Source organism: Dinoponera quadriceps, unplaced genomic scaffold (assembly GCF_001313825.1).
Source record: "Dinoponera quadriceps isolate SergipeBrazil2010 unplaced genomic scaffold, ASM131382v1 scaffold1557, whole genome shotgun sequence".
Lineage (NCBI taxonomy): Eukaryota > Metazoa > Arthropoda > Insecta > Hymenoptera > Formicidae > Dinoponera > Dinoponera quadriceps.
Genome location: NW_014555621.1, coordinates 36,222 through 59,363, shown reverse-complemented (window position 1 = coordinate 59,363; position 23,142 = coordinate 36,222). Strand labels below are relative to the sequence as shown.

The 23,142-nt window shown below is 39.4% G+C and overlaps 2 protein-coding genes across 2 annotated transcripts; both read left to right on the top strand.

Annotated features, from left to right (window-relative positions):
* The first annotated feature begins 9,895 nt into the window (after nucleotides 1–9,895).
* LOC106744909 lies at nucleotides 9,896–11,442 on the top strand. Its single transcript, XM_014620048.1, has 3 exons — nucleotides 9,896–10,412; nucleotides 10,560–11,128; nucleotides 11,356–11,442. The coding sequence occupies exons 1-3, from the start codon at nucleotides 9,896–9,898 to the stop codon at nucleotides 11,440–11,442; spliced, it is 1,173 nt and encodes a 390-aa protein (XP_014475534.1).
* Nucleotides 11,443–11,729: 287 nt separating this feature from the next.
* Nucleotides 11,730–15,214, top strand: LOC106744908 (histone-lysine N-methyltransferase SETMAR-like; the record flags this gene model as incomplete). Its single annotated transcript, XM_014620047.1, has 2 exons — nucleotides 11,730–11,936; nucleotides 14,879–15,214. Coding segments are annotated over exons 1-2 (543 nt in total), but the record flags the coding sequence as incomplete, so codon positions are not given.
* Nucleotides 15,215–23,142: the final 7,928 nt, after the last annotated feature.

Genomic DNA, 23,142 nt, shown 5'->3' with positions numbered 1-23,142 from the left:
ATAAAGGCTAATTGTACTAGCTTTACGTTTACGTTAATCAGAAAACAATACAAAAATAATTGTGTTCTTATCATTTTTCAAACAAAAATAACTGCAATTAATTAATGGTAATATTTTTCGAAATTTGAGTGTCATATTAATAATCTGGTATTTAAAAGAGCATCGAATAACAATTATATTTTTTTATGCAAAAAATTGATATTATTTTTAAGTGTAGTAGTTTAAAATCCAAAAAATTATTTTACTTGTTATTGAATTTTCATATTCTGATTAGTTTTGGATAAGGTTTACTCCGAAGACTAGTGAAAATGGACANACTAGCTTTACGTTTACGTTAATCAGAAAACAATACAAAAATAATTGTGTTCTTATCATTTTTCAAACAAAAATAACTGCAATTAATTAATGGTAATATTTTTCGAAATTTGAGTGTCATATTAATAATCTGGTATTTAAAAGAGCATCGAATAACAATTATATTTTTTTATGCAAAAAATTGATATTATTTTTAAGTGTAGTAGTTTAAAATCCAAAAAATTATTTTACTTGTTATTGAATTTTCATATTCTGATTAGTTTTGGATAAGGTTTACTCCGAAGACTAGTGAAAATGGACAAATTCACTGATAGAGAAAGAATAACGCTTCTCATGATGAGAGGTTGGGGTCAGATGCGGCGAACTTATAGGGCCGTAAAAGATTTTTTCAATTCTACATTTAGGGTTAATAGGACTCTAATGTAATTTTCAATAGTAAAAAAACTATTAGAAGGTTTGAAAATACCGGCACTATTAGCGATCTACCTAAATAAGGCAGACCAAGGTCAGCAGGTAATGAAGAGAAGTCTTTACATGTTTTGTTAACATTCACCGAAGATCCGCATACATCAATTCGTACAGCTGCTCAAAAGCAGGAAATAAGTAAATCATCGGTTCACAACATACTACAGAGAGAGAATTTCCATCCATACAAAGTAACACTGATACACAATTTAAATGAAAACAATTTCGATCGTCGCGTTGAATTTCGTGATGATATGATGGCACGTATAGTTCAAAATCCCAACTTTCCATAAAATATAATCTTCTCAGATGAAGCTACATTTCAACTTGACTCAAGCTTAAATAGGCATAATTGTAGATATTGGGCAGATAAAAACCCTCATTGGGCAAAAGAAGCCAAATCACAATATCTACAAAAATTAAATATCTGGGCTAGAATACTAAATAATAGAATTATAGGACCATTTTTTTTGTGGCAACTTAAATGCCCAAAATTATGAAACTATGCTGTGTAATCAAATAGTTCCTGCAATAAGAGAAATAGCTGGAGACAACTTTAATGACACATGGTATCAACAAGACGGCGCAGCAGCTCATAATGCACAAGACGTTCGCGCTTACTTAGAAACAGTATTTATTAATCGATGGATAGGACGAAGAGGCACAATTGAATGGCCAGCTAGGTCATCCGATTTAACGCTTCTAGATTATTTCTATTGGGGTTATCTATAGGATCGGGTATACAAAACAAAACCCCAAAATTTAGATGAATTACGGCAAAGGATCGTTGATGAATCAGCTCTCATTCCGAGTGAAATTATTAAAAAGGCTGTTTGTGCTTTCTATCATCGATTAGGTTACTGTCAAAAAGTAAACGGAAAACAATTCGAGCATTTGGGTTAAATGCAGTGACCAAATGTTTATCAATGCACGTGGGAGGCAAAGGGATTCACGATAATAAAGCACCTCAACGTGAGAGGCGAGGGGACTCACGTAAATCCAGCACCACATCGTGAGAGGTAAGGGGACTCACGTTAAGCAAGCACCCCAAAGGAAACAGTCCTTACTACGTCCATGCTCTTGTTCCTGGGTAATGCTAAAAGTAAAAGTATGAAAACTTCCGCTCTTTTAATTGCTCTTTTAAACGACAAATGAGGAAACTTTTAGAAAAAAAAATTTGATCATGAAATAACCTTGAAGGACACCAACAAGTTCGAGTTTGAGGTCACCACTAATTACAATTAAACAAAATAACTAAAGTAAGCTATTTTCATCAACTACGTTCTTCGAAGATATCCAGTCCTCAAAATTAAAAAACCTATGAATGAGCTTCAAGGTCAACCACGACTTATGTCCCTATAATGTTTTTGGACTTAAAATTTCCCGCTCTTTCTATTGCCGACGTCAAAAAAGGAGTTTTTCATTTTAAAAAATTGAGCTGACATTGATATAACCTTCAAGGTCATCGTCAAGGTCAAATCTAAGGTCACCATTGAATTCCTCGTCAAAAGTTACTACAATGGTGACCTTAACATTTTTGAAAAATAATTTACCTGGGTAATTATTCAGGTGTTTCCAGACTTTTTGGACACCCTATATATATATATATGGTATATACAGCGTGTCCCAGATCACCCGTTTCACCCGATTTTTTTGTAAACGCGATATTGTAAAGAAAAATGTTGCAGACAAAAATTGTGTGACTTCGAGGGGCACATAAGATGGTGTCATTGGTTTGACCTTGGATAGTCGTTTGAAGATCACGTGAAGGTCACCTTTAATTTCTTAAATGGAAACCCCCATTTTTCAATGCATATTCTTGTAGCTTACCTCGAGAGCTTTCCAAAACGCTATAATGAAACGTTTTTTTAATCAGGACTTTTCGAGTTATGAGGATTGAATATTACGGTACCATACATCTAGAGTTGCCCGTGAACGGTTGAACGAAATGTTTCTAGATAAATAGATAGGCAAATATGGCCCACATCATTGGCTACCACGATTACCGGACCTCTCTGTTCTCGATTAATATTTGTGGGGAGACTAAAAGATCTGATATACCGCGAACGCCCTACGACAAGAGATGATATGATTCGTAGAATACGTCTCGCTATTCGTTCGCTACATGTTGATGAAATTCTTCATGCAACAAATAATTTCGAGAAAAGAGTACTTGCTTGCATTGAAGCAAACGGTGGACATTTCGAACACCAGGCCTAATAACATCAGCCACACACACACACACACGCGCGCGCGTACAGCAGAGAGGGTTTGGAGTCGATAAATACTACGAGAGTGACAAACCGTGGGGTCCTTATCTCTGTGACACACACACATTCACGTACACAAACACACTACACACAAAAAGGTGTAAATCCGACCGTGCAACCTTCACCTTGGGTAATGCTAATGCCGGCGATACCGTAATTTTCAATCCTCATAACTCAAAAAGTACTGATTAAAAAAACGTTTCATTATAGCGTTTTGGAAAGCTCTCGAGGTAAGCTACAAGAATATTCATTGAAAAATGGAGGTCTCCATTTAAGAAATTAAAGGTGACCTTCACGTGATCTTGAAACGACTATCCAAGGTCAAACCGATGACACCATCTTATGTGCCCCTCGAAGTCACAAAACTTTTGTCTGAAACATTTTTCTTTAAAATGTCGCGTTTAAAAAAAAATCGAGTGAGACTGTTAGTCTGGGACACCCTGTATATATATATATATACGATTTAACCGCGACAGTATTAAAATATCTTTTTCTTTTCTTACATAGCAACAGTGGTAGCAACAGCACCAGCGGCAGCATCAGCGAGTAATAAAAGTGTATATGCGGGCGAGTGAGTGAGTGAGTATTTCAAACGTGTGTCAAGTTTTTATAAATTTTTTTTTAAAAACAAATGTGAAATGCATCATTCATCAGTATATCATCGTCATCTTTTCTTCCTATTGAAGATCAGAATTTCAACGATGGTAATCTTGACAATGGTGAAATCAATCGTATCGTGAACGAGGTATTTTATTATTATAACGAATATTTTTCAGAAGAACAATTACCGACAACAACTAAGACAACGACTTTGGCGCAATAATCACCATTTTTCATTTGCAATCGACGTCATCGTTGAAAATCCGCTCAATCAATCGTTACAATCAAAAATCCTGTTTGATACAACGGAGGATGATAATATAATGATAACTAATGACCAAGACATTAACAGAGATTGTATTGAACGACTTAACGAAACTCTTCAGTATTTAAAAATACAGAGCTTATAAAGAGAATATTCGTTGGAATTTGGCGACTTATGGTGAACTATGAATGATTGAACTTAAAGTTCAACGGAACGAATGCGGATAAAAACAACGATCGTCTGCAGTCGCAGAGCGCGATGTTAATTGAAAATAATTCCGCAAAGTAACGAACATATAAGAGAAAAAGTGAATTTTCCTATCTCTATGAACCACCAGAATTGTACCATGTGGCTGACAGTTTGAACACACAGTTTGAACACACGAAGTGGGACTGAAATTTCCGACACAATATATAAATTGGCGCTCTGACTCTGATTAATATATTTTTCTTGTGAAAAAGCATGGAAGAAGAGGATTGCGATTTGCTCAAAAAGACTATCGATGTGGATTTGCGCAATACCTATCGCCCCTGGATACGACGGTGCAAACGCTGCATTGAGTCTTTGCGCGAGAGATGTCGAAATAGTCAGTTGCGAATCTCCACCTGTAAGCAAAATTCTCTGATCGCTCGAATCGCTCGGCTAGGGAAAGCGAGAAACATTTTAAATCAACGCTTCGTTCGTGAAAATGCAGGTGATAGCAACAGCACTGAACCAGCAGTGAGATTATTGTGGATAGAAAACGAAACGTCGTTCACCGTTCGCAAATTGTCTGAAGTGATTATAAATTCACGCTACATCGAACCTGGATAATTTCTCGAGAACGCACGTGACACGGTGCACGGTCGACTGGGCGACTATCTCGAGCGATACGCATGTTTGAAGGTTAATATCGTATTTAACAGCGAATTCGTCGCACGATCCAATATCGCCGTTAAAGTAATCACGACAAGAAATTACCAGCTTTTCCGTACGTCCGTTCTGAACAAATGATACGCCAGATGCGTCGTCGATGCGAATTATTTGGAGGAATTCCAAGAAAGCAACAGCAGATAGGCCTTATTGTGCATACCGAATTTTACTGTGAACATTAACAAATACAGTTCTATGCGCGCGCAACATTAGATAAAAACACTGGCCCGAATAAACGCAAGACAAGCGATCGTAAATGTACTTACGAACGATAACGCTTGTTTTGCGTGGATGATAATAACTGCGCTTGAACAGAAGAAACCTTCGAAAAGATACAGCCAATATCCATATTATTCAAGTGCTGAAACTCGATTACATCGAATTTCCAATGACTCTGAAGGAAACTGCATAATTCGAATGTCTCAATGACATTTCCGTCAGTATTTATTTTCAAGAAAAAGAAACAAGAGACGACAAAAAGATAATTGCTCTGCTCTTTACCGATGATAAGGAAAACATTCACGTGAATCTGTTATATCTAACATATAATTCACCTACCGACAGCGATGGCAATGACGACACGACGACATCAACACAACGGGATATTTCGTATGTGTAAAAAATCTATCTCAACTATTAGGATTCCAATTCAACAAGAACACATTGCAAGAAACATATCTGTGAACTGTACTTAAAAAAAGTGACAAAAATAAAATGAAGGAAACATTATATTCATTATTGTTTTTTATTTTACAGATGTCTTTACTATTTCCACAGAAGCGAGAATTGCTTGCGCACAGCGTCGATTGCGGCCGTATGAACGAATGTGTCACTGTGTTACTGAGCGAAAAAGACAAATAGCTGATTCTTCGCGATCACTACAAGAGGGAACGTCTTCTACTGATGGTATGATATGTCGGTGTGGAACGCATACTTAGGAGTAAAAAAAGTTATTTCGAAGAAACCGACAGCAGCTGGATTAACAATTATATCCATCAATATCACAAGGCTTTAGTGTGAAATACAATTTGCGTTCCGCGTTCGACGATAAACTCGCGTCTGCGTACCAGGTATAGAAGTATGAAACCCGAATTTTTTGTAAAAATTACACGTCTGTTGTTTGAAAATGATAAAAAATATTTCATTCAAAATAATGTCCATTGCTATTTATACATTTTTCCCACCTCTCCGGCAGTTTATGAATGCCACGCCAAAAAAACATTTATTCTTTTAAAGCGAACCAGCTATCGAGCCATTTTCGTACATTTTCATACGAATTAAAGCGTTGTTCAGCGAGAGCGTGTCCCATTGATGCGAATATATGATAATCGGACGGAGCCAAATCTGGAGAATAAGCCGCGTGCGTTAGTACNAAGTTGGTAATTGGAATTTTTTTGTAAAATTGGCACGTCTGTTGTTTGAAACTGATAAAAAATATTTTATTCAAAATAATGTCCATTGCTATTTATATATTTTTCCCACCTCTCCGGCAGTTTCTGAATGCCACGCCAAAAAACATTTCTTCTTTTGAAGCGAATCAGCTATCGAGCCATTTTCGTACATTTTCATACGAATTGAAGCGTTGTTCAGAGAGAGCATGTCCCATTGATGCGAATAGATGATAATCAGTCGGAGCCAAGTCTGGAGAATAAGCCGCATGCGTTAGTATTTCCCAACTGAACGCCTCGATCGTTTCTCTGACCCGTTTTGCTATGTGTGATGGGGCATTATCATGGAGCAAAATGACTTTGTGTTGCCTTTTTCCATATTCCTGTCGTTTTTCACGCAGTGTTCGATTTAAATCGATTTGCTGTTGGTAGCGATCAGTGTTAACTGTTTCACCAGGTTTTAGCAGCTCATAATAGATTACACCCTTCTGATCCCACCAAACACAGAGCATTGTCTTTATTCCAAAGCGATTGCGGTGGATGTCGATGGTTCACCTGGATTCACCAATGATTTCTGACGCTTAGGATTCTCAAAATATGTCCATTTTTCATCACCTGTCATGATACGATGTAGAAATGACTTTCTTTTGTATCTGTCGAGCAGCATTTTAGAAGTGGTTTTCGATTTTCTTGCTGTCTTTCATTCAGTTCATGCTAAACACATTTTCCCACTTTCTGAATTTTTCCCATGGCTTTCAAACAAATTGAGACAGCTTTCTGCGTCACATTCAATTCATCCGCGAGTTCTTGTTAAGTTTGAGTATCATCTTCATCCAATAAGGCTTGCAATTCGTTGTCTGCCAACTTTTTTGGTGGTTTCCCACGTTCTTTGTTCTTACGTCAAAATCATCACTTTTGAATTTTTTCAACCACTCGAAACACTGTGTTTTACCAAGAGCATGTTCACCGTAAGCTTCGACAAGCATTCGATGCGATTCTGCAGCAGTTTTCTTCAAATGATAACATAAAACCAATGCTGTCCGCGAATCGTAGTTCTTAGGTACAGAACTCGACATATTTAAGATTATAGAAAAATATACCTGTGTATGGAACTTGGGTTGTTATGCTTTGAAAATTTTTGTCAGCTGTTAGAAGGAGATGATGGCGCTGCAGAAGAGGTCTTACGGTCCCTAAACTGATGCCTAGCACCATCTTTAGGGAAATTCCGGTTTTATACTTCTACATCTGGTAGAAGATTCATCGCGGTGAGGACTCTATCTCGTAGTTCTTCGACGATATCGGCACAATCGCGGAACGTGTAAACGTGTTTTTAACTACAAGGGTGGATCAAATATAAACGAGCCTTTTTAAATTGCCCACTCGTCGACGGCGTGAGGGGTCTGCAACGTTTGGGTCAGTGCAATGGAGTCATGTGGAATGCAGTAAAAACGTTTGAATGTTTTTTACTCTCAGCAGCAATCACGATTAACGAGCAAGAGGTACACCCTGCAGTTGCACAACGTGTTATTATTAAGTTTCTGGTTAACGAAAATGTAAATGCTGCTGAAATTTGGCGCCGTTTATTCCCACAGCTCGTGGACAGAACCCTTTCATGTGCTCGGGTGTAACAGTGGTGTAACGAATTTAAGAATGAACGGAAGCGTATTGAATATATTATCCACCCGTGCGGTCCCCGCACCAGCATCATAGCACAGAACACCGAGGCTGTTTGAGCACTTATCGAAGGCGATCGACACTTATCTGGTCTTGAAATCTCTCAGAAAGTTCAGTTCGAGCTGCCTATCGGTAGAAAAACGCGGCATTCCGATCCGAAGTGTGTTGCTTCTCTATGACAACGCCAGACCCCACACCGCAGCAGTAACACAACAAAAATTGGCCGATATGCACTGGGTTGTCTTAGAATATCCACTCTACACCACAGACTTGTCACCATGCGACTTCCATATGTTTGTGCCACTCAAGGAAGCCCTTGATGGACAGCGTTTCACAACGAACAGGGAGGTGCAGCAGTTCGTGTGCAATTGGTTAGATATACGTCCGCGAACTTTTTATGATACCGGAATTAAAAAATTATCAGACCGTTGGAGGAAGTGTATAGATAAGATTGGAGACTGTGTAGAAATATAAGAAAACTGTCAATTAGAATTGATTTTGAAAAATATATGTTTTTTTGCAAAAAGTTCTTTTATATTTGATCCACTTTCGTATAAATACGACTATGGGGGAACTCATACCGAACGAAATACGAGGGGGGTCCAAAAAAAAACCGGATTTTTTATATAAAAACTTTATTTATTAACTTTTTTACTAAATTCCTTCGGTCACCTTCAATGTACTCTCCATTAGATGCGATTGTCAAGTCTTTTTTCCCACTGTTTGAAGCATCTCTGGAACTCTTCAACTTTGATATCGTCCAGTGCCCTTTGCGAAGCGGTTTTTACCGCCTGCAAATGATTAAAACGCTTCGCTTTTAGATTTTTCTTCATTCTCGAAAACAGAAAAATGTCGCACAGGGCTAGGTCTGGTGAATACGGAGGGTGGGGACAGGCCATCCCCGAGAGGCCAAATAATTGGTCACTCGTAAGGCCGTGTATGCGGGGGCGTTGTCTTTTAAAGGCCACATGAAGCCTTTGTGCAGAAAATGGCACATAAATTCTTTAGAAGTTGGCAGTCAATTACTAAGAAGGCGAAAGAAGGTATTTTGTAAACACCTCAACGGCGGAGTAGGCAGAGGAACGGCAAACCACAACATGCTGCCTTGCAGTTAGGGAGGGAATTCCAAAGGATAAGAGAAGATACCTTGATAGAAAACGGGCTGGCATGACAGCCAAAAGGGCAGCCCCCTTATCATGCTAACTTCCGTAGGGTTAATAACTCACATGGAGCGAAAGCATCTATTCAGAGACAAATGAGAGTAGCCGGACGGATATCACGGATGCAACTTGGCGCGAAACGGTATATGAGAATTGATACTTGGAATGTGACATCACTCACTGGAAAGGAAGTAAAGATAGCTGAAGAAATGGAGAAGTACAAGCTTTCCATACTTGGAGTTAGTGAAACCAAGAAGAAGGGTAGTGGCCAAAATTAATTTGGATAAGGGACACCTAATGAGATATTCAGGAGTCAGCAGGAATGTGCGGGCGAAGGAAGAAGTGGCCATTATTATGTCTGAAGCAGTGGAAAACAAAGTGACAGGCTGGGAACCTATTAGCTCAAGACTAATTTAGTGGATGTGAAACTGGAGGAAAGCATTACGCTGGTGCAGGTCTATGCCCCAAATGAAGATATGAAAGAAGTAGATAAAGAGCAATTTTATGTGCAATTACAAAAAACTATAGACAAAGCTAGGGAAAGAAGCAGACATGTAATTGTGATGGGGGATTGTAATTCTAGAATTGGAAATAGGATGCGTTGAAGACATGGATGTATGAGCCAACATGGAGCAGAAAGCACCATCAATAACAATGGCGAAAGAATGCTGGAATTCTGTATTGATAATGAGCTGAAGATTGGCAACACCTTTTTCCGCCATAACAATACCCATAAAACAACTTTTGAGTCAGTAGGCCGGGGAATAAAGAGTTGTATTGATTACTTTTGCTACACCAAGAACATGACATATGCAGCATTAGATGTAAGTCTTTCGTAGCGCAGAAATGAGCACGGAGCATCGCCTTCTGGTTATGAAAACAAGGTTCAAGACTCCACCCAGTCCTCCTCATCTTCGATTCCAGAAAATAAGATTTTCTGCATTCAGAGAGAAAGAAGTAACACAGAACTATGTCAAGAAGTTGGAGGAAAAACTTCAGCAAACAGAAAATGAAGAACCCGAGGGAGGCTGGAACTTAGAACAGAGATGGAGGAAATTTAAGACGGATATCCTCAAAGTAGCAGAAGAAGTCTGTGTGAGAACTACTGTAAATACACGAATGAAACAAACAAAGTTGTGGAATGAGGAGGTTAAGGAAGGCGTAAGTAGGAAAAAGGCAGCGTGGAAGGAGTACATGAGCACAAAAAGGGCAGAAGACTGGAGAAATTATGTTGAAGCACGCAATGAAGCTAAACAAGTACAGCAGACTAAAGAAAGTAGCTGGCAAGACTTTGGCGAGGAAATTGAGTCAGAATACAGAAACAATCAAAAGAAGTTCTGGAAGATACTAAGATTCCTCCAAGGTAAAATGGAATAGAGAATTAGAAACATCAAAGGCAGCAACCAGAATGTACAAACGAGACCTTAGGACATACTTGCTACATGGAGTACATATTACGAAGGTGTGTTCCGTGCAGATTAGCATCCTCAAGAGAATGCTAATAATGCAGTGGAAGAAGAAGGACTAGAAGATGGGGAAATGATTATGCAGAGTGAGGTAAGAGAGGATATCATTGAAATGAAGATGGGTAAGGCGGGTGGTTGGAATGGAATATCACCGGAATTGATGAAGTACGGAGGAGAGGTTGTGGTAAAGTGGATGATAAAGATATGCCAACAAGCATGGAACACTCAGAAGATCCCAAAGGACTGGGAGAAGAACATTATCATCCCTATCCATAAGAAGGGCAGCACTCTGGACTGTGCAAACTATAGAGCTATTTGTCTCTCCCGTGTGGCTGCGAAGGTATACTCTCGACTGTTGCAGAAGATTCTGAGACAGGAGATAGAAGAAAACCTGGAAGAAGAGCAGTGCGCATTCTGGCCAAATCGACAAAGACACGACCATATATTCACACTAAGAACTGTTATAGACAAAAGGCTTAGTAGTGGGAAGGATGTCCTAGCCGCATTCATAGATCTTAAGGCAGTATTTGACTCTGTCCCCAGGGAACAGCTTCGGGCAGCACTCAAAGAAGGAAAAAGTCACAAAGACTCTCCAACGTCGCATTCAAAGCATGTATAACAAAGTCCAAGGGGTAGTGAGGATAGCTGGAGAATGTTCTAGGAAATTTGAAATGGAAAAAGGAATGAAGCAAGGAGATAGGTTGAGCCCTCTTCTCTTTGTGATCTCCATGAACCAAGTCATCAAACAGTGTAGAAGAAGAACCAGAAGAATTAAGATTGGCAACTGTAACATGAGACTCATATATGTACAATCTTTGGTTTATGCATATGATATTTTAGTTCTGGCTGGGAGTGAAGAGGATCTTCAGCAAGCTCTTACTGGGCTTGTGTTTTCCAGGACCGTGGGATGAAAGTGAATGGGAGTAAGACCAAGGTCATGCAGTTTACCAAGAGGGAAAAATACAGCTTCACATCAAATAGAATAATGAGGATATTGAGAAAGAAGAACAAAATGAGTACCTGGTCGCCATCTTCAGAGAGGACGAAAAGTTAGATGCAGAACTAAACAACAGAATTAGAAAAGCTAATCAAGTGTACAATGGCATAAATAACACTATCATAGGGAAGAAGGAGATTACTAGAAAAACAAAAGTTCGGGTTTACCATGCCATTTACCTGACACAACCCTCTTTTATGATGCAGAGAGCTAAATAATGCATAAAAAACTGGAAAGTCGTTTGGTTGCAGCGGAGATAAGATATTTGCGGAAAGTGGCTGAGAAAACTCGAAGAGATCACATCAGTAACATCACGGTAAGAGACGAGCTTCAGCAGAAATCAATAATGGATATCGTTGAGATGAGAGCGCTGGGCTGGGTTGGTCATCTAGTAGGAATGGAGAATGGAATGAGGGCAAAGCAGGTGTGGCAAGCCAGGAAAATAGGAAAATAGGAAGAAGAACACGAGGAAGGCCACGGATTGAATGGAAGGAGTACAACATGGGACTGATCGGGAAGCGAAGGAAGACCCTCGGTGATGTGCGGAGAATGGCACGTGATCGAGGGAACTTCAATAAATGGCTGAAATGCCTCGACGCTTAGCGGCACAAAGGAGAAGAAGAAGAAGAAGACGAATTAGGAGTCTTCCACTGGCTTGACGCTTGCTTAGTTTCTCGGTCATATCCGTAACACCAACTCTCATCACCTGTAATGACTTTGGAAAAAGGGAAGCGTTTTGATGATGTGGAGGCGGTAAAAACAGCTTCGTAAAGGGCACTGGACGATATCAAAGTTGAAAAGTTTCACAGATGCTTCAAACAGTGGGAAAAAAGACTTGACAAGTGCATCGCATCTAATGGAGAGTACTTTGAAGGTGACTGAAGGAATTTTTTAAAAAAGTTAATGAATAAAGTTTTTATACAAAAATCCGGTTTTTTTTTGGATCTCCCCTCGTACACGATTTTGCAAACGCCAATCACTACCACATATGCGAGCAGACGTTGAACCGGACGACAACAATGTGATATACCGAGTGCGTAATCATTGGCACCTGACCGGACGACAGAGGCTCCGCGCATTTGCAATGCAATTATAGAAATTAATTATAGAAATTCGCACATTGTTCCTGTGTTCTTTCCAAATTTACAGGTTACGATGTGCACTTCATCATAGTACGAATCGCCAACGCGTTTGAAATTAGCGTCAACCTGTTATAAATAACCAAAGAAAAATATCTATCATTCACAAAGAATGTTGAATGCACGCGCGACACATGGAGAAATCGATTAAAGCTGCGTTTCGTTGATACCTTCAAATTTCGCAGTACCAGTCTGAAAAAGTTAATGTCCTGTCTCAACACGAACAGACTGAGAATCACGTGATCGGAATTCTCTTACCTCAACAAAGCCCATGATTTTGCATTGCTCCTATGCGAAGGTGTGTTTTCGTACGAATATGTGAACAGTCAGTCACGACTGTCGGAGATCGAGTTACTGCCGCAAGAAGCTTTCTATAGTTCATTGAACGACGAGACTGTTTGCAAAGATGATTTCGATCACGCGCGAACTATGTGGAAACGTTTCCACATAAGCGATATGAACGAAAACAATTTGAAAGCCGACGTGCCACTACTAATAGATATCTTCAAGAATTTTCACATTTGCATCTACAGCCTTCGATCCGGCGCATTTCTATATTCTATCGGTTTACATGTGAGATATAATGTTAAAATACACGAGCGTCCTCTTCGAATTACTATCCGACATCAATATGAAACTGTACATAGAGCGCGTGTTCATAGAATGGTACATGCAGGGAACTCACAAGGGATCTTCGGCAACGAAAATTCAAAAAAATCTGAAACTGCATAATAGTAGACTAGTAAGCCATAATAACGAAATAATTTTTTGTTGATATTAAAAAGCGGTTTTAGGGGTGAAAACAACAACCTCCTATAAAAAATTGGCCTTTACATTTCAAAGCAAATGCCATCAAAACGAAAAGAAATATAAAAAATATTTAACAAAAAAATGTTTAACAAAAAATGTTAAACAAAAGTTTAATATTTGCAAATATATTTTATAATGGCGTATATGGATTTAAATAAATGGTAATATTCTACAAAACACCCCAACAACCCATTATTTTTTTAATATTTTGGAAAAGTATGCAAATTTTATTAAAGCCAAATTTAAGGCCAAATTTAACTATATATAATAAAGTTATGTTGCGGAAAGTAATTCTTGAAAAATAAAATAAAGATGCACGTTACCTATACTAATATCATTATTTGTTCACTTTTTCTGGACGTTATGGTGCGGAAGCATTGATCGCTAAATTGAATGTTCACAGATGTAGCATCTTTTCGGACAATTTTTTGCCCGTAGAATTACACAGGCTTTAGACTTAATTCTCATAACCCGTCTATGTAGGTATGCGTGCCCTCGAAATTTCAAAAATGCATTTCCACAAATTCTGCTATAATTATATTCTACCGGTCTATCACCCTAACGAAGACAACAATAATATTAGGTTAAGGAAAAAGAAATCCATTATTTTTTCGGTAGATGGCTCTAGTGATCGATATCTCGTAAAGTATCGATCAAACAATTTCAAGATTTATGCTCGTTGGAAAGGTGACATTTTGCAATAAAAAAATTCTTTTGTTTTTTTTTGTTTGGTCCATTCAGTTGTGAGTTACAGGATGTTAAGAATGGAAGTCAACAAAGAGAAAATTCGGTACATTTCACAGTTTTCTTTGATAAAGTCGAAAATACAAGCCAGGCGGCTGTAATTGTAAATGGTGTTTATGGTGCCGATACTGTAACAGCCAATTACGTGCAATTTTGGTTTCGCCTATTCCGTTCAGGTATTTTTAATGTTGAAGATGCACCTCGCACAGGTAGTCGTCGAAAATGTCGATAAAATTACAGAAATAATCGACCGGCATGTTAGCAGTCGTAGCATTGTCCAGGAGCTAAAGATCGACCATGAAACAGTTTTAAACCATTTCAACAAAGCTGGATTCAAAAAGAAACTCGATGTTTGGGTGCCACACCAATTAACACAAAGAAACATAATGGATCGAATTTCCATCTGCGAAGCCTTGGCCAAACGGAATGAAATCGAACCATTTCTTAAACGGAAGGTTACCGGAGATGAAAAATGGGTCACATACGACAACATTGTGCGAAAACGATCGTGGTCAAAGTGCGGTGAAGCAGCTCAAACGGTGGCCAAACCAGGACTAACGGCCAGGAAGGTTCTGCTGTGCATTTGGTGGGATTAGAAAGGAATCATTTATAATGAGTTGCTTCCATATGGCCAAACACTAAATTCTACTGTCAACAACTGGACCGTTTGAAGCTAGCGATTGACCAAAAACGGTCAGAATTGGCCAACAGGAGAGGTGTTGTGTTCCATCAGGACAATTCCAGGCCACACATGGCTATAGTGACTCGCCAGAAATTCCGGGAGCTTGGTTGGGAAGTTTTGATGCATCCACCATATAGTACGACACCAAGCGATTACCATGTTTTTCTTGCATTGCAAAACTTCCTTAGTGATAAGAAATTGGCCTCAAGAGAAGATTGTGAAAATCGATTACTAGAGTTTTTCGCTAATAGGGACCAAGACTTCTATGAGAGAGGCATTATGAAGCTACCTTTAAAGTGGCAAAAAATTATAGAACAAAACGGTGCATATTTGACCCAAATCGGACAATCCGAAACATGTTAAATAAAGTTTTGAAGTTCACGTAAAAATAATGGATTTCTTTTTTCCCAACCTAATATATGCCGATATATGTACGCAGTCACAGACAATTTGATCTATTTTCTCAAGGGTAATAATTCTTACGAATGTTTCAAACGTGACATTAAAAAATTCGACACTAGCGATTATCCAGAAAGAAACGGGTACGTTATACTCTGCGCGAACAAACGAATACCGGCCTCATGAAATACTAAAACTGCGGCGCCATCATAGAACCGAATTCATAGGACTCAGGACAAAAATATACGCTCATAAGTAAGTAATCGGTCTTGACGGAACGAAAAAGATCAAAGATGTAAAAAAAAATCATCGAGCGATAAATCACATTCGACGATTACACACAATGTGTGCGCAACGTGATGAAACGACAATCATGCATACGATCGCAACTATAAATGAAGTTTACACCGTGTCCAAATTAAAACTCGTGCTCAGTCCTTACGACAACGAAAGATATGTAATTCCCGATTTCTTCTGTGATGAAACTCTTCCTTAAGGACACTACAAATTACCATTGTAATCTTTTCAAATTTTAATAAAACATTTTACCACATCTATTATAAATTTTATTATGGCCACTTTTCAAAACATCATGCAAAAATAAGTATGCCACATACGATAATTGCAAACGGATGCACCCGCGGCGATGCGTATGCATTACAATCGTGACGGATGCGCCTCCTCGCATCCTTGAACATATGTGCATCCACCGTGCTTACCCCCCAATTCGCGGCCAACCATCGCACACTACACACCACTACACACAATATCCTCACTATGGACGCTGGTGATGTGCAGGGAGCGACGGGAGATCGAAAGATATATAGGACAACATCTCTTCTTCTTTTAAGTTGTTTGTCTCACATATGAGGCGTCGTGATCTTCCGGAAAAATTGCTTTCTTGACGATGAAGCGCTATTCTTTTCTATCCAGCGCCCGGGACGCGGTTTCTCGAAGGGAATCGTCAGTCAGTTTCCTTAATTAGTCGATCCATCTTAACAGGGATCTACCACATAGTCGCTTTCGCTGCAGCTTGCCTTCCACTATAGTTTTCTTTAAGTTCTCTCTATGCATTACATGTTCAAAATATTTCAAAACTCGATCGGATATGATTGAAACTATTCGAATGCTAACCTTAAGCTCATTAAGGATAGAGATATTTGAGCGTTGAGCTCTCTAGGGGATCTTTAGCATTCTTCTCCAACACCATATTTCAAAAGCGTTGATACAGTCACGAACTTTTTGTTTGACCGTACATGTTTCTGCTTCATACAGAAAGATAAAGAAAACGAGGGACTGTACAAGGCTCATCTTGATCTTATTAGATATTTATCCTGTCATATCCTTGTGAGCCGCGACATAGAACCACTTGCTATTTCAATCCGCTTACATATCTCCACGCTGCTACCGCCTTCATTAGATAGAACTGTATATAAATACAAAAATTTTTGGATCACTTCGCAGCCTGCCACCTGAAGAATATCCGGTCGATTATTGTTTCCCTGTCAATAATCATGATCTTGGTCTTTTGGCGATTTAATTTAAGTCATATCTCATGGCTTGCTGTCTCTACACGTTAGATAAGTTCTCCCAGGTTCTCCATAGAGGTAATAATCAAAGTGGTGTCATCCGCGTATCTTAACACTTTGCCGTCCGCACGTTTCATCAGGATTTTTTTATTTGGCGCCCGCGGTTTTTCGAGGTTTTCGGGAGATCATAAATCGTCAGTTCTCATTAGTTTTTAATCTTGTCCCGCTACTTTCATGAAATTTCGAGGATATATGTAAATAAATGTAACATTTTTTTGTATTATAATGTAAATAAATGTAACATTTTTTTGTATTATATATTTATTATTTATTAATATTTTATTGGGTACTTAGTATTTCTGTTTTACATGATATGAAGCAAAACAATCTCCGAGGTGTAACCCGACTCCATGAAACTTACACATTAAATTTGTTGTCTTTTTTTTTGTTTTTGGAACATATATGGCACTTTCTTCGTTTTCGTTTGTCGGTTTCGGAAATTTGTATTAGCTGGTTTTGCTTTAGCTGACCGGAAACTCTGTCGATCGAATCATGATATCTGTAACTTATTGTTATTTAAACAGAACACAAACAGAACACCAACAGTACACAATCAGAACACACACGGCACCACAGTGCTGTCAGAGGCCTTTGCGTGATAGTTTTGCGGACGACACCAACGTGGTGTCGCCGACCTTTGCGCAATAGTTTTTGCGGGATACCAACGTGGTATCCCCGGACGACATAGTGTTAAGTTGTTTATTCTACATTCACTAATAGAAAAATCCTAGGTCCCAGCAGTTAAGAGCTTTCCTCATAACATATTTGCCATAAACATGGAAGAGGATAGGAAATAGAACGCAGCCTTGAAGCAACTCTGACGTGAAACCTAAAAGATTTTCCATTATCAATCCAAACGTATTTTGAGTTGTTTCATATAATGACTTGATGAGAATAATGAGGTGTTCAGGTAGACCCATTTCATCCAGGATTTTTCATATATGGGTCCATTTGACGGTGTCGAAAACTTTATGGAAATCCGCGAAACATAGATATACTATCGTTTCAATTTTCGTGCCTTTTAAATTATTTTCCTCAAGTTTAAAATTTACTCACGGGTCCCCTTCCCTTTAAAGCCCGTATGTTCTTGTGGGATTTGGTTGTCTAAGAAGATCCTGATTCTACAGTGGAGGATATGCAGCATGACTTTGCTGGTGTGCGACATCAAAGCTATAAGCCTGTAAATGCCGCATTTCTTTTTAGAATCCTTCTTGTATAATGAAATGAAAGTAGATTCGGTTCATTCATCTGGTCATTTTATTTCATATCCTTCAGCATAGTTTTAAAAACATGACGGTACCATGTTCACAAGTGACTTTAATTTTTTTAGATATTATACTATCTGGGCCGCAGGCTTTGTTATTCTTTAGCTTGTTGAAGGCCCGTACAATTTCTTCCCGGAAAATATCCGGTTGTATTATATTAGGACGGCTACATGGTTCCCGATTTGGAGAATGCATCCGTTCATTTGTATACAAATTCTCACAGTATTCTTTCCAGGTATCCAGAACCTTCTCAATCTCGGTTTCTTCTTCCCCCCCCCCCCTTCTCCTATTTTCAATGGACCATAATTTTGGAGTAAAATTTCTGGTTACGCTTTTTATTTTACCAAACAGGTCTTTGGTTCGGTTATTTAGTATTTGTTGTTCAATCTCGCAACAAATATTCATCAGGAAGTTATTTTTATCTTTCCTGCAGCACCTCTGTATCTTATCTAATCTGAGTTAAGCTAGTATTTTCTCCTTGCCTTCTCTAGATAAATTATCATGTTTTCCAAGGTTTTTCCTTTTTCCAATTATGTCTAAGGTAGTTTGAAACATCTAAGGCTGCTTTATCTTTTTATCAGGAATGCTATTGTGAGCTACAACAGTTTTTATTCACTTTTTCACTCCAAGCCAAAGTTCATCAGGTGTGGTCGACTCATCAGGTGTAGTCAGATCGCGGCAGGGTATCTCTCCAGGTTTTATTTGCAATTCGCAATGTTATTAATAACTGGTGATCGTGACTGAAAATATTTCTTAGGCCTAGACAGTTTTGTCCTAAGTTGTATTCTTAACATTTTATGGTCTGAACAATCACAACAAGCGCCAGGATATATTTTTACGTCGTTTAGGGAGAATCTTTATCTCGTAGCAATCAGCACATTATCTATTTAATTCCTATATTGTTCACCAGGCGATATCCAGATGTAAAGATGCCATATGTGATGTTGAAACATCGTGTTACTAATTGTGAATAAATTGTCAATGGCAAATTCTAATAGCTTTTGCCATGTTCATTCTGCACACCAATACCGAATCGTCCAACCACTGATCGCGCATGATCGTCAAGGATAGTTGAGAATATTTTGACGTTAAAATCGCCTCAAATTAGCAGCATTTCACGTCTTGAAGTTGCTGATATAATTTCCCCTAGATGGTGGCAGAAATTTTGTTTTTTCAACTCGTGCATCATTTGTTGGGACACCTAAGACAACTACTAGTCTTCAATTTTGTTCTCAAATAATAATGATCACAAACGCCTACATATACTGATTTTCACAATTAGAATGATTTAAAAAACAATTTTAGTAACAGGCAATTGGAGACTTCGGCATTTGTCCAAGGACTTCGTACGGTCTGTCGTATGCGTGTTGCAGTGCGGTGATAGGAGCATCATACCTTATGAAGACATATGATGCCTCTTCCAGTTTTTTAGGACGAAGATGACCAGTTGACCGTGCCGTTCTACGGGCTGTGATTGCAGATCCTGCATCGTGCGGCGCAGTGACTAAATAAAGTCGTACACGCTTTGAGTGTTTGCCGATGACTCGTGCAGGAACTCTCCAGACAGGCGGATTAATTTCCCGAAGACCATCTTGGCTAGTATTGATTGCAGGTCTTCCTTTAGGGCTGCCCGGATGCCCATCAAAACGACGGAGAATATATCTATCCACGCCGTCGTTTCATAGCACTTGATTGCCATTTTCAGCTGCCGGTCGAACTTTTCCATCATGTCGTTTGCTGCTAGGTGGTAGGCCGTTTCACCAACGAGTCGAGCTTAATTCAGTTTAGTTCAGTTCGTGGAATAGTTCTGCCTCGAATTGCCGCTTTTGGTCTATGGTTATTCTGGTGGATGTGCTGAATCTCGAAATCCATCCCTTGAAGTGATGACGGGCTACAGCTCTTCCTGCCATGATATCGGAGATCGGTAATGCCTTGGGCTAACGCGTGAATCGGTCCGCGATGGTCAAACATTAGCGGAACTCCTTTGAAACTGGGGAAGGTCCAATGATGTCGACGTGGATGTGTTCGAACCTCTTGAACGGCATGGAGAAGTCTCCGACAGGTGCGTAGATATGCTGATGCATCTTAGTTTTCTGACATTGGATTCATGTCTGCGCCCATTTGCGACAGTCGGCTTCTATTTGTGGCCGCACGAACCGTTATGTGATTAACTTGGCTGCCGCTTTGACCCTCGGATGCATTAATCCGTGTAAACCTGGAATATTTGCTGACGGAATTACTACGTGATGAAGGGGCGAGCCAGAGGTGTGCTCATGTTGCACACAATTTGATGATCTGAGCCCGGTATCAGTCGCTTCTCGAGTTTAAGGACTGTAGATTGTTGAAGGAGGTATCGCAGCTCGTTGTTCGTTTCCTGCGACACGACTAACTCTTCCAGATTGACTGCCCGTTGGATGATTTCGACTCGTGAGAGAGTATCGACGACGATGTCTTTTCTGGCAATGTGCTGGATGTCCGTCAAAAATTAGATAATGTAAGTGAGATGCTTCACCTGCCTTGAGTAGTTTTGTAGCAGGTTCTATTTAATGTACACCTAAAATGCGTACCTTAATGGCTTGTGATTGGTGAAGATGGTGAAACTTCTGCTTTTCAACATGTGTCCATAGTGCTTGATGGCCGTGAATACGGCCAGCAATTTTCGGTCGTACGGACTGTATTTCGCTTTTGCGGGACTTAGCTTCTTGTTAAAGAAACCCAAGGGTTGCCATTCCTCGTTGACTTGCTGTTGTATCGTCGAGCCCCGATAACGGTGTTGAAGGCGTTAAATTGGCTGTCGCCAACATAAGCTCTGTCACAGGGTCTGGATGAGCAAGCAGTGCTGCGCGTGCAAAGCTATTCTTGCATTACCTCGAATGCCGTTCTACTCTCATTCATGCAGGCGACAGGAGTGCTGCCCTTTGTCTTGAGCTACCGAGAAGATTGTTTAGTAGGATTTGTTTCTGAGTTGCCCATGAGATGAATCGTCAGTAAAAGTTGAAGTTTCTTAGGAACTGTTCTAACTGTTTGATAGTCTTTTTGATAGTCTGAATGCGTTTGAGAGGTGGCTTTGTACTTTGTCCGGAAACGAAATAGCCAACGATGTGCATTTGGCTGTCCCCAAAAACGCATTTTGCCGGGTTGATTAGCACGTCGTATTCTTGCAAGCGTGCGAAGAGCTACCGGAGATGGCTCTCATGTTCCTCTTCGGACGCCGAGGCGACCAGGATGCCGTCCCAAGTAGTACGTAAACGTTCGCTTTACGTTCACTTGATGTAGTTATATTCAAAAAAAGTGGGAACCTTCGAAGAACATACGTTTTAGAACCTATTATAAATATCTTATGTAGCAAAAGTGTAGCAGTATTACAATTATGCTGCTCTGTTACATATTAATGTCGTTAATATTAGGTGAACAATTTTGCTCCCGCCGTTTCCCTGTAGATGGCTTTAGTGGAATTTAGTGGTCAAAGTAAATAGATCATATACGTCATACAATCAACTTGGGCATCTGTCAACATAACCTAATAGTTACATTAGTCGATTTGTATCTGTACCATAAAGTTATCGTCGATTGAAGATGTCAGTTTACGAGCCGAATTCTCGTCATTTGCGGGAGGTTTTACTTTTCTGCTTTAATATGAAGAAATCTGCGGCTGAGGCTTATCAAATGCTCTCAAATACCTATGGTGAGATCGCTATTAGTAAAAGAACGTGTCGTGAGTGGTTTCAACGCTTCACGAACGGTGATTTTCACGTCAAAAACCGGCATATCGGTGGAAGAGGAAAGATTTTGGAAGATGCTGAATTGGGGGCATCACTTGATAAAGACTTGTGTCAAACTCAAAAAGAACTGGCACAATCATCGGAAGTGACTCAACAAGCCATTTCGAAGCGCCTCAAAGTCATGGGAATGATTCAAAAGCAAGGGTATTGGGTGCCGTACGAGTTGAAGCCAAGAGATGTTGAACGGCGTTTGTTTGCTTGTGAACAGCTGCTTGAAAGGCAAAGACAAAAAAGATTTCTGCATCGCATTGTGACTGGAGATGAAAAATGGGTTCATTACAATAACCCCAAGCGCAGAATATCATGAAGAGTTCCCGGCCACGCTTCCACATCGACGGCCAAACCGAACATTCATGTCTCCAAGGTAATGCTCTGTATTTGGTGGGATCAGCTCGGCGTAGTGTATTACGAGCTATTAAAACCAACTGAAACAATCACAGGCGATCGGTATCGAACTCAATTGATGCGTTTGAGCCGAGCATTGAAAGACAAGCGGCCGCACTACGCCGAGAGACACGAGAAAGTGATTTTGCAGCATGACAATGCTTAACCCCATGTTGCAAAAGTGGTCAAGACATACTTGGAAACGTTGAAATGGGAAGTCCTACCCCACCCGCCGTACTCTCCAGACGTTGCACCTTCGGATTATCACTTGTTCCGATTAATGGCATACGGCCTGGCTGACCAACACTTCCAGTCTTATGAAGAAGTCGGAAAATGGATAGATTCGTGGATTACCTCAAAAGATGACGAGTTTTTTCGACGCGGGATTCGTGCATTGTCCAAAAGATGGAAGAAAGTTGTGGCCAGTGATGGACAATACTTTGAGTCATAGCTTTATCTCCATTTTTTTTACAATAAAGCCTCAAATAAAAAAAAAACGGCAAAGTTGTACACCTAATATATTAATATATTAATATCTGTTAATATATTAATATATTAATATCTTTTAGCAATTAATATATTTTTTCAATAATTTGTTTTAAATAGACGTAATTAAACCTCATGATGTATATATTTTAATTAATAAATGGAATTGTAACTAGTCTTAGGGATAACTTAGGAACGTCTTTAGGGTACATCTGATTATATTCAATAGACTTGTACCTAATCGAAAGTGGAGAAAATTTTATTATGAAAGCTTTGATTGAAGTTTTCTATATGCGAAATTGGATAGCGATCTGACCCTGACTGTCCGTGCATTCAACCGTCTGTTGTCT

What these genes read in the sequence shown, in the direction of transcription:
- LOC106744909 (XM_014620048.1), top strand. Translation starts at nt 9,896, where the DNA reads ATGAGCACGGAGCATCGCCTTCTGGTTATGAAAACAAGGTTCAAGACT. An exon ending in GATACTAAGATTCCTCCAAG is followed by an intron (nt 10,413 to 10,559) that starts GTAAAATGGAAT and finishes CTAATAATGCAG; the next exon opens with TGGAAGAAGAAGGACTAGAA. An exon ending in CAACGTCGCATTCAAAGCAT is followed by an intron (nt 11,129 to 11,355) that starts GTATAACAAAGT and finishes ATGATATTTTAG; the next exon opens with TTCTGGCTGGGAGTGAAGAG.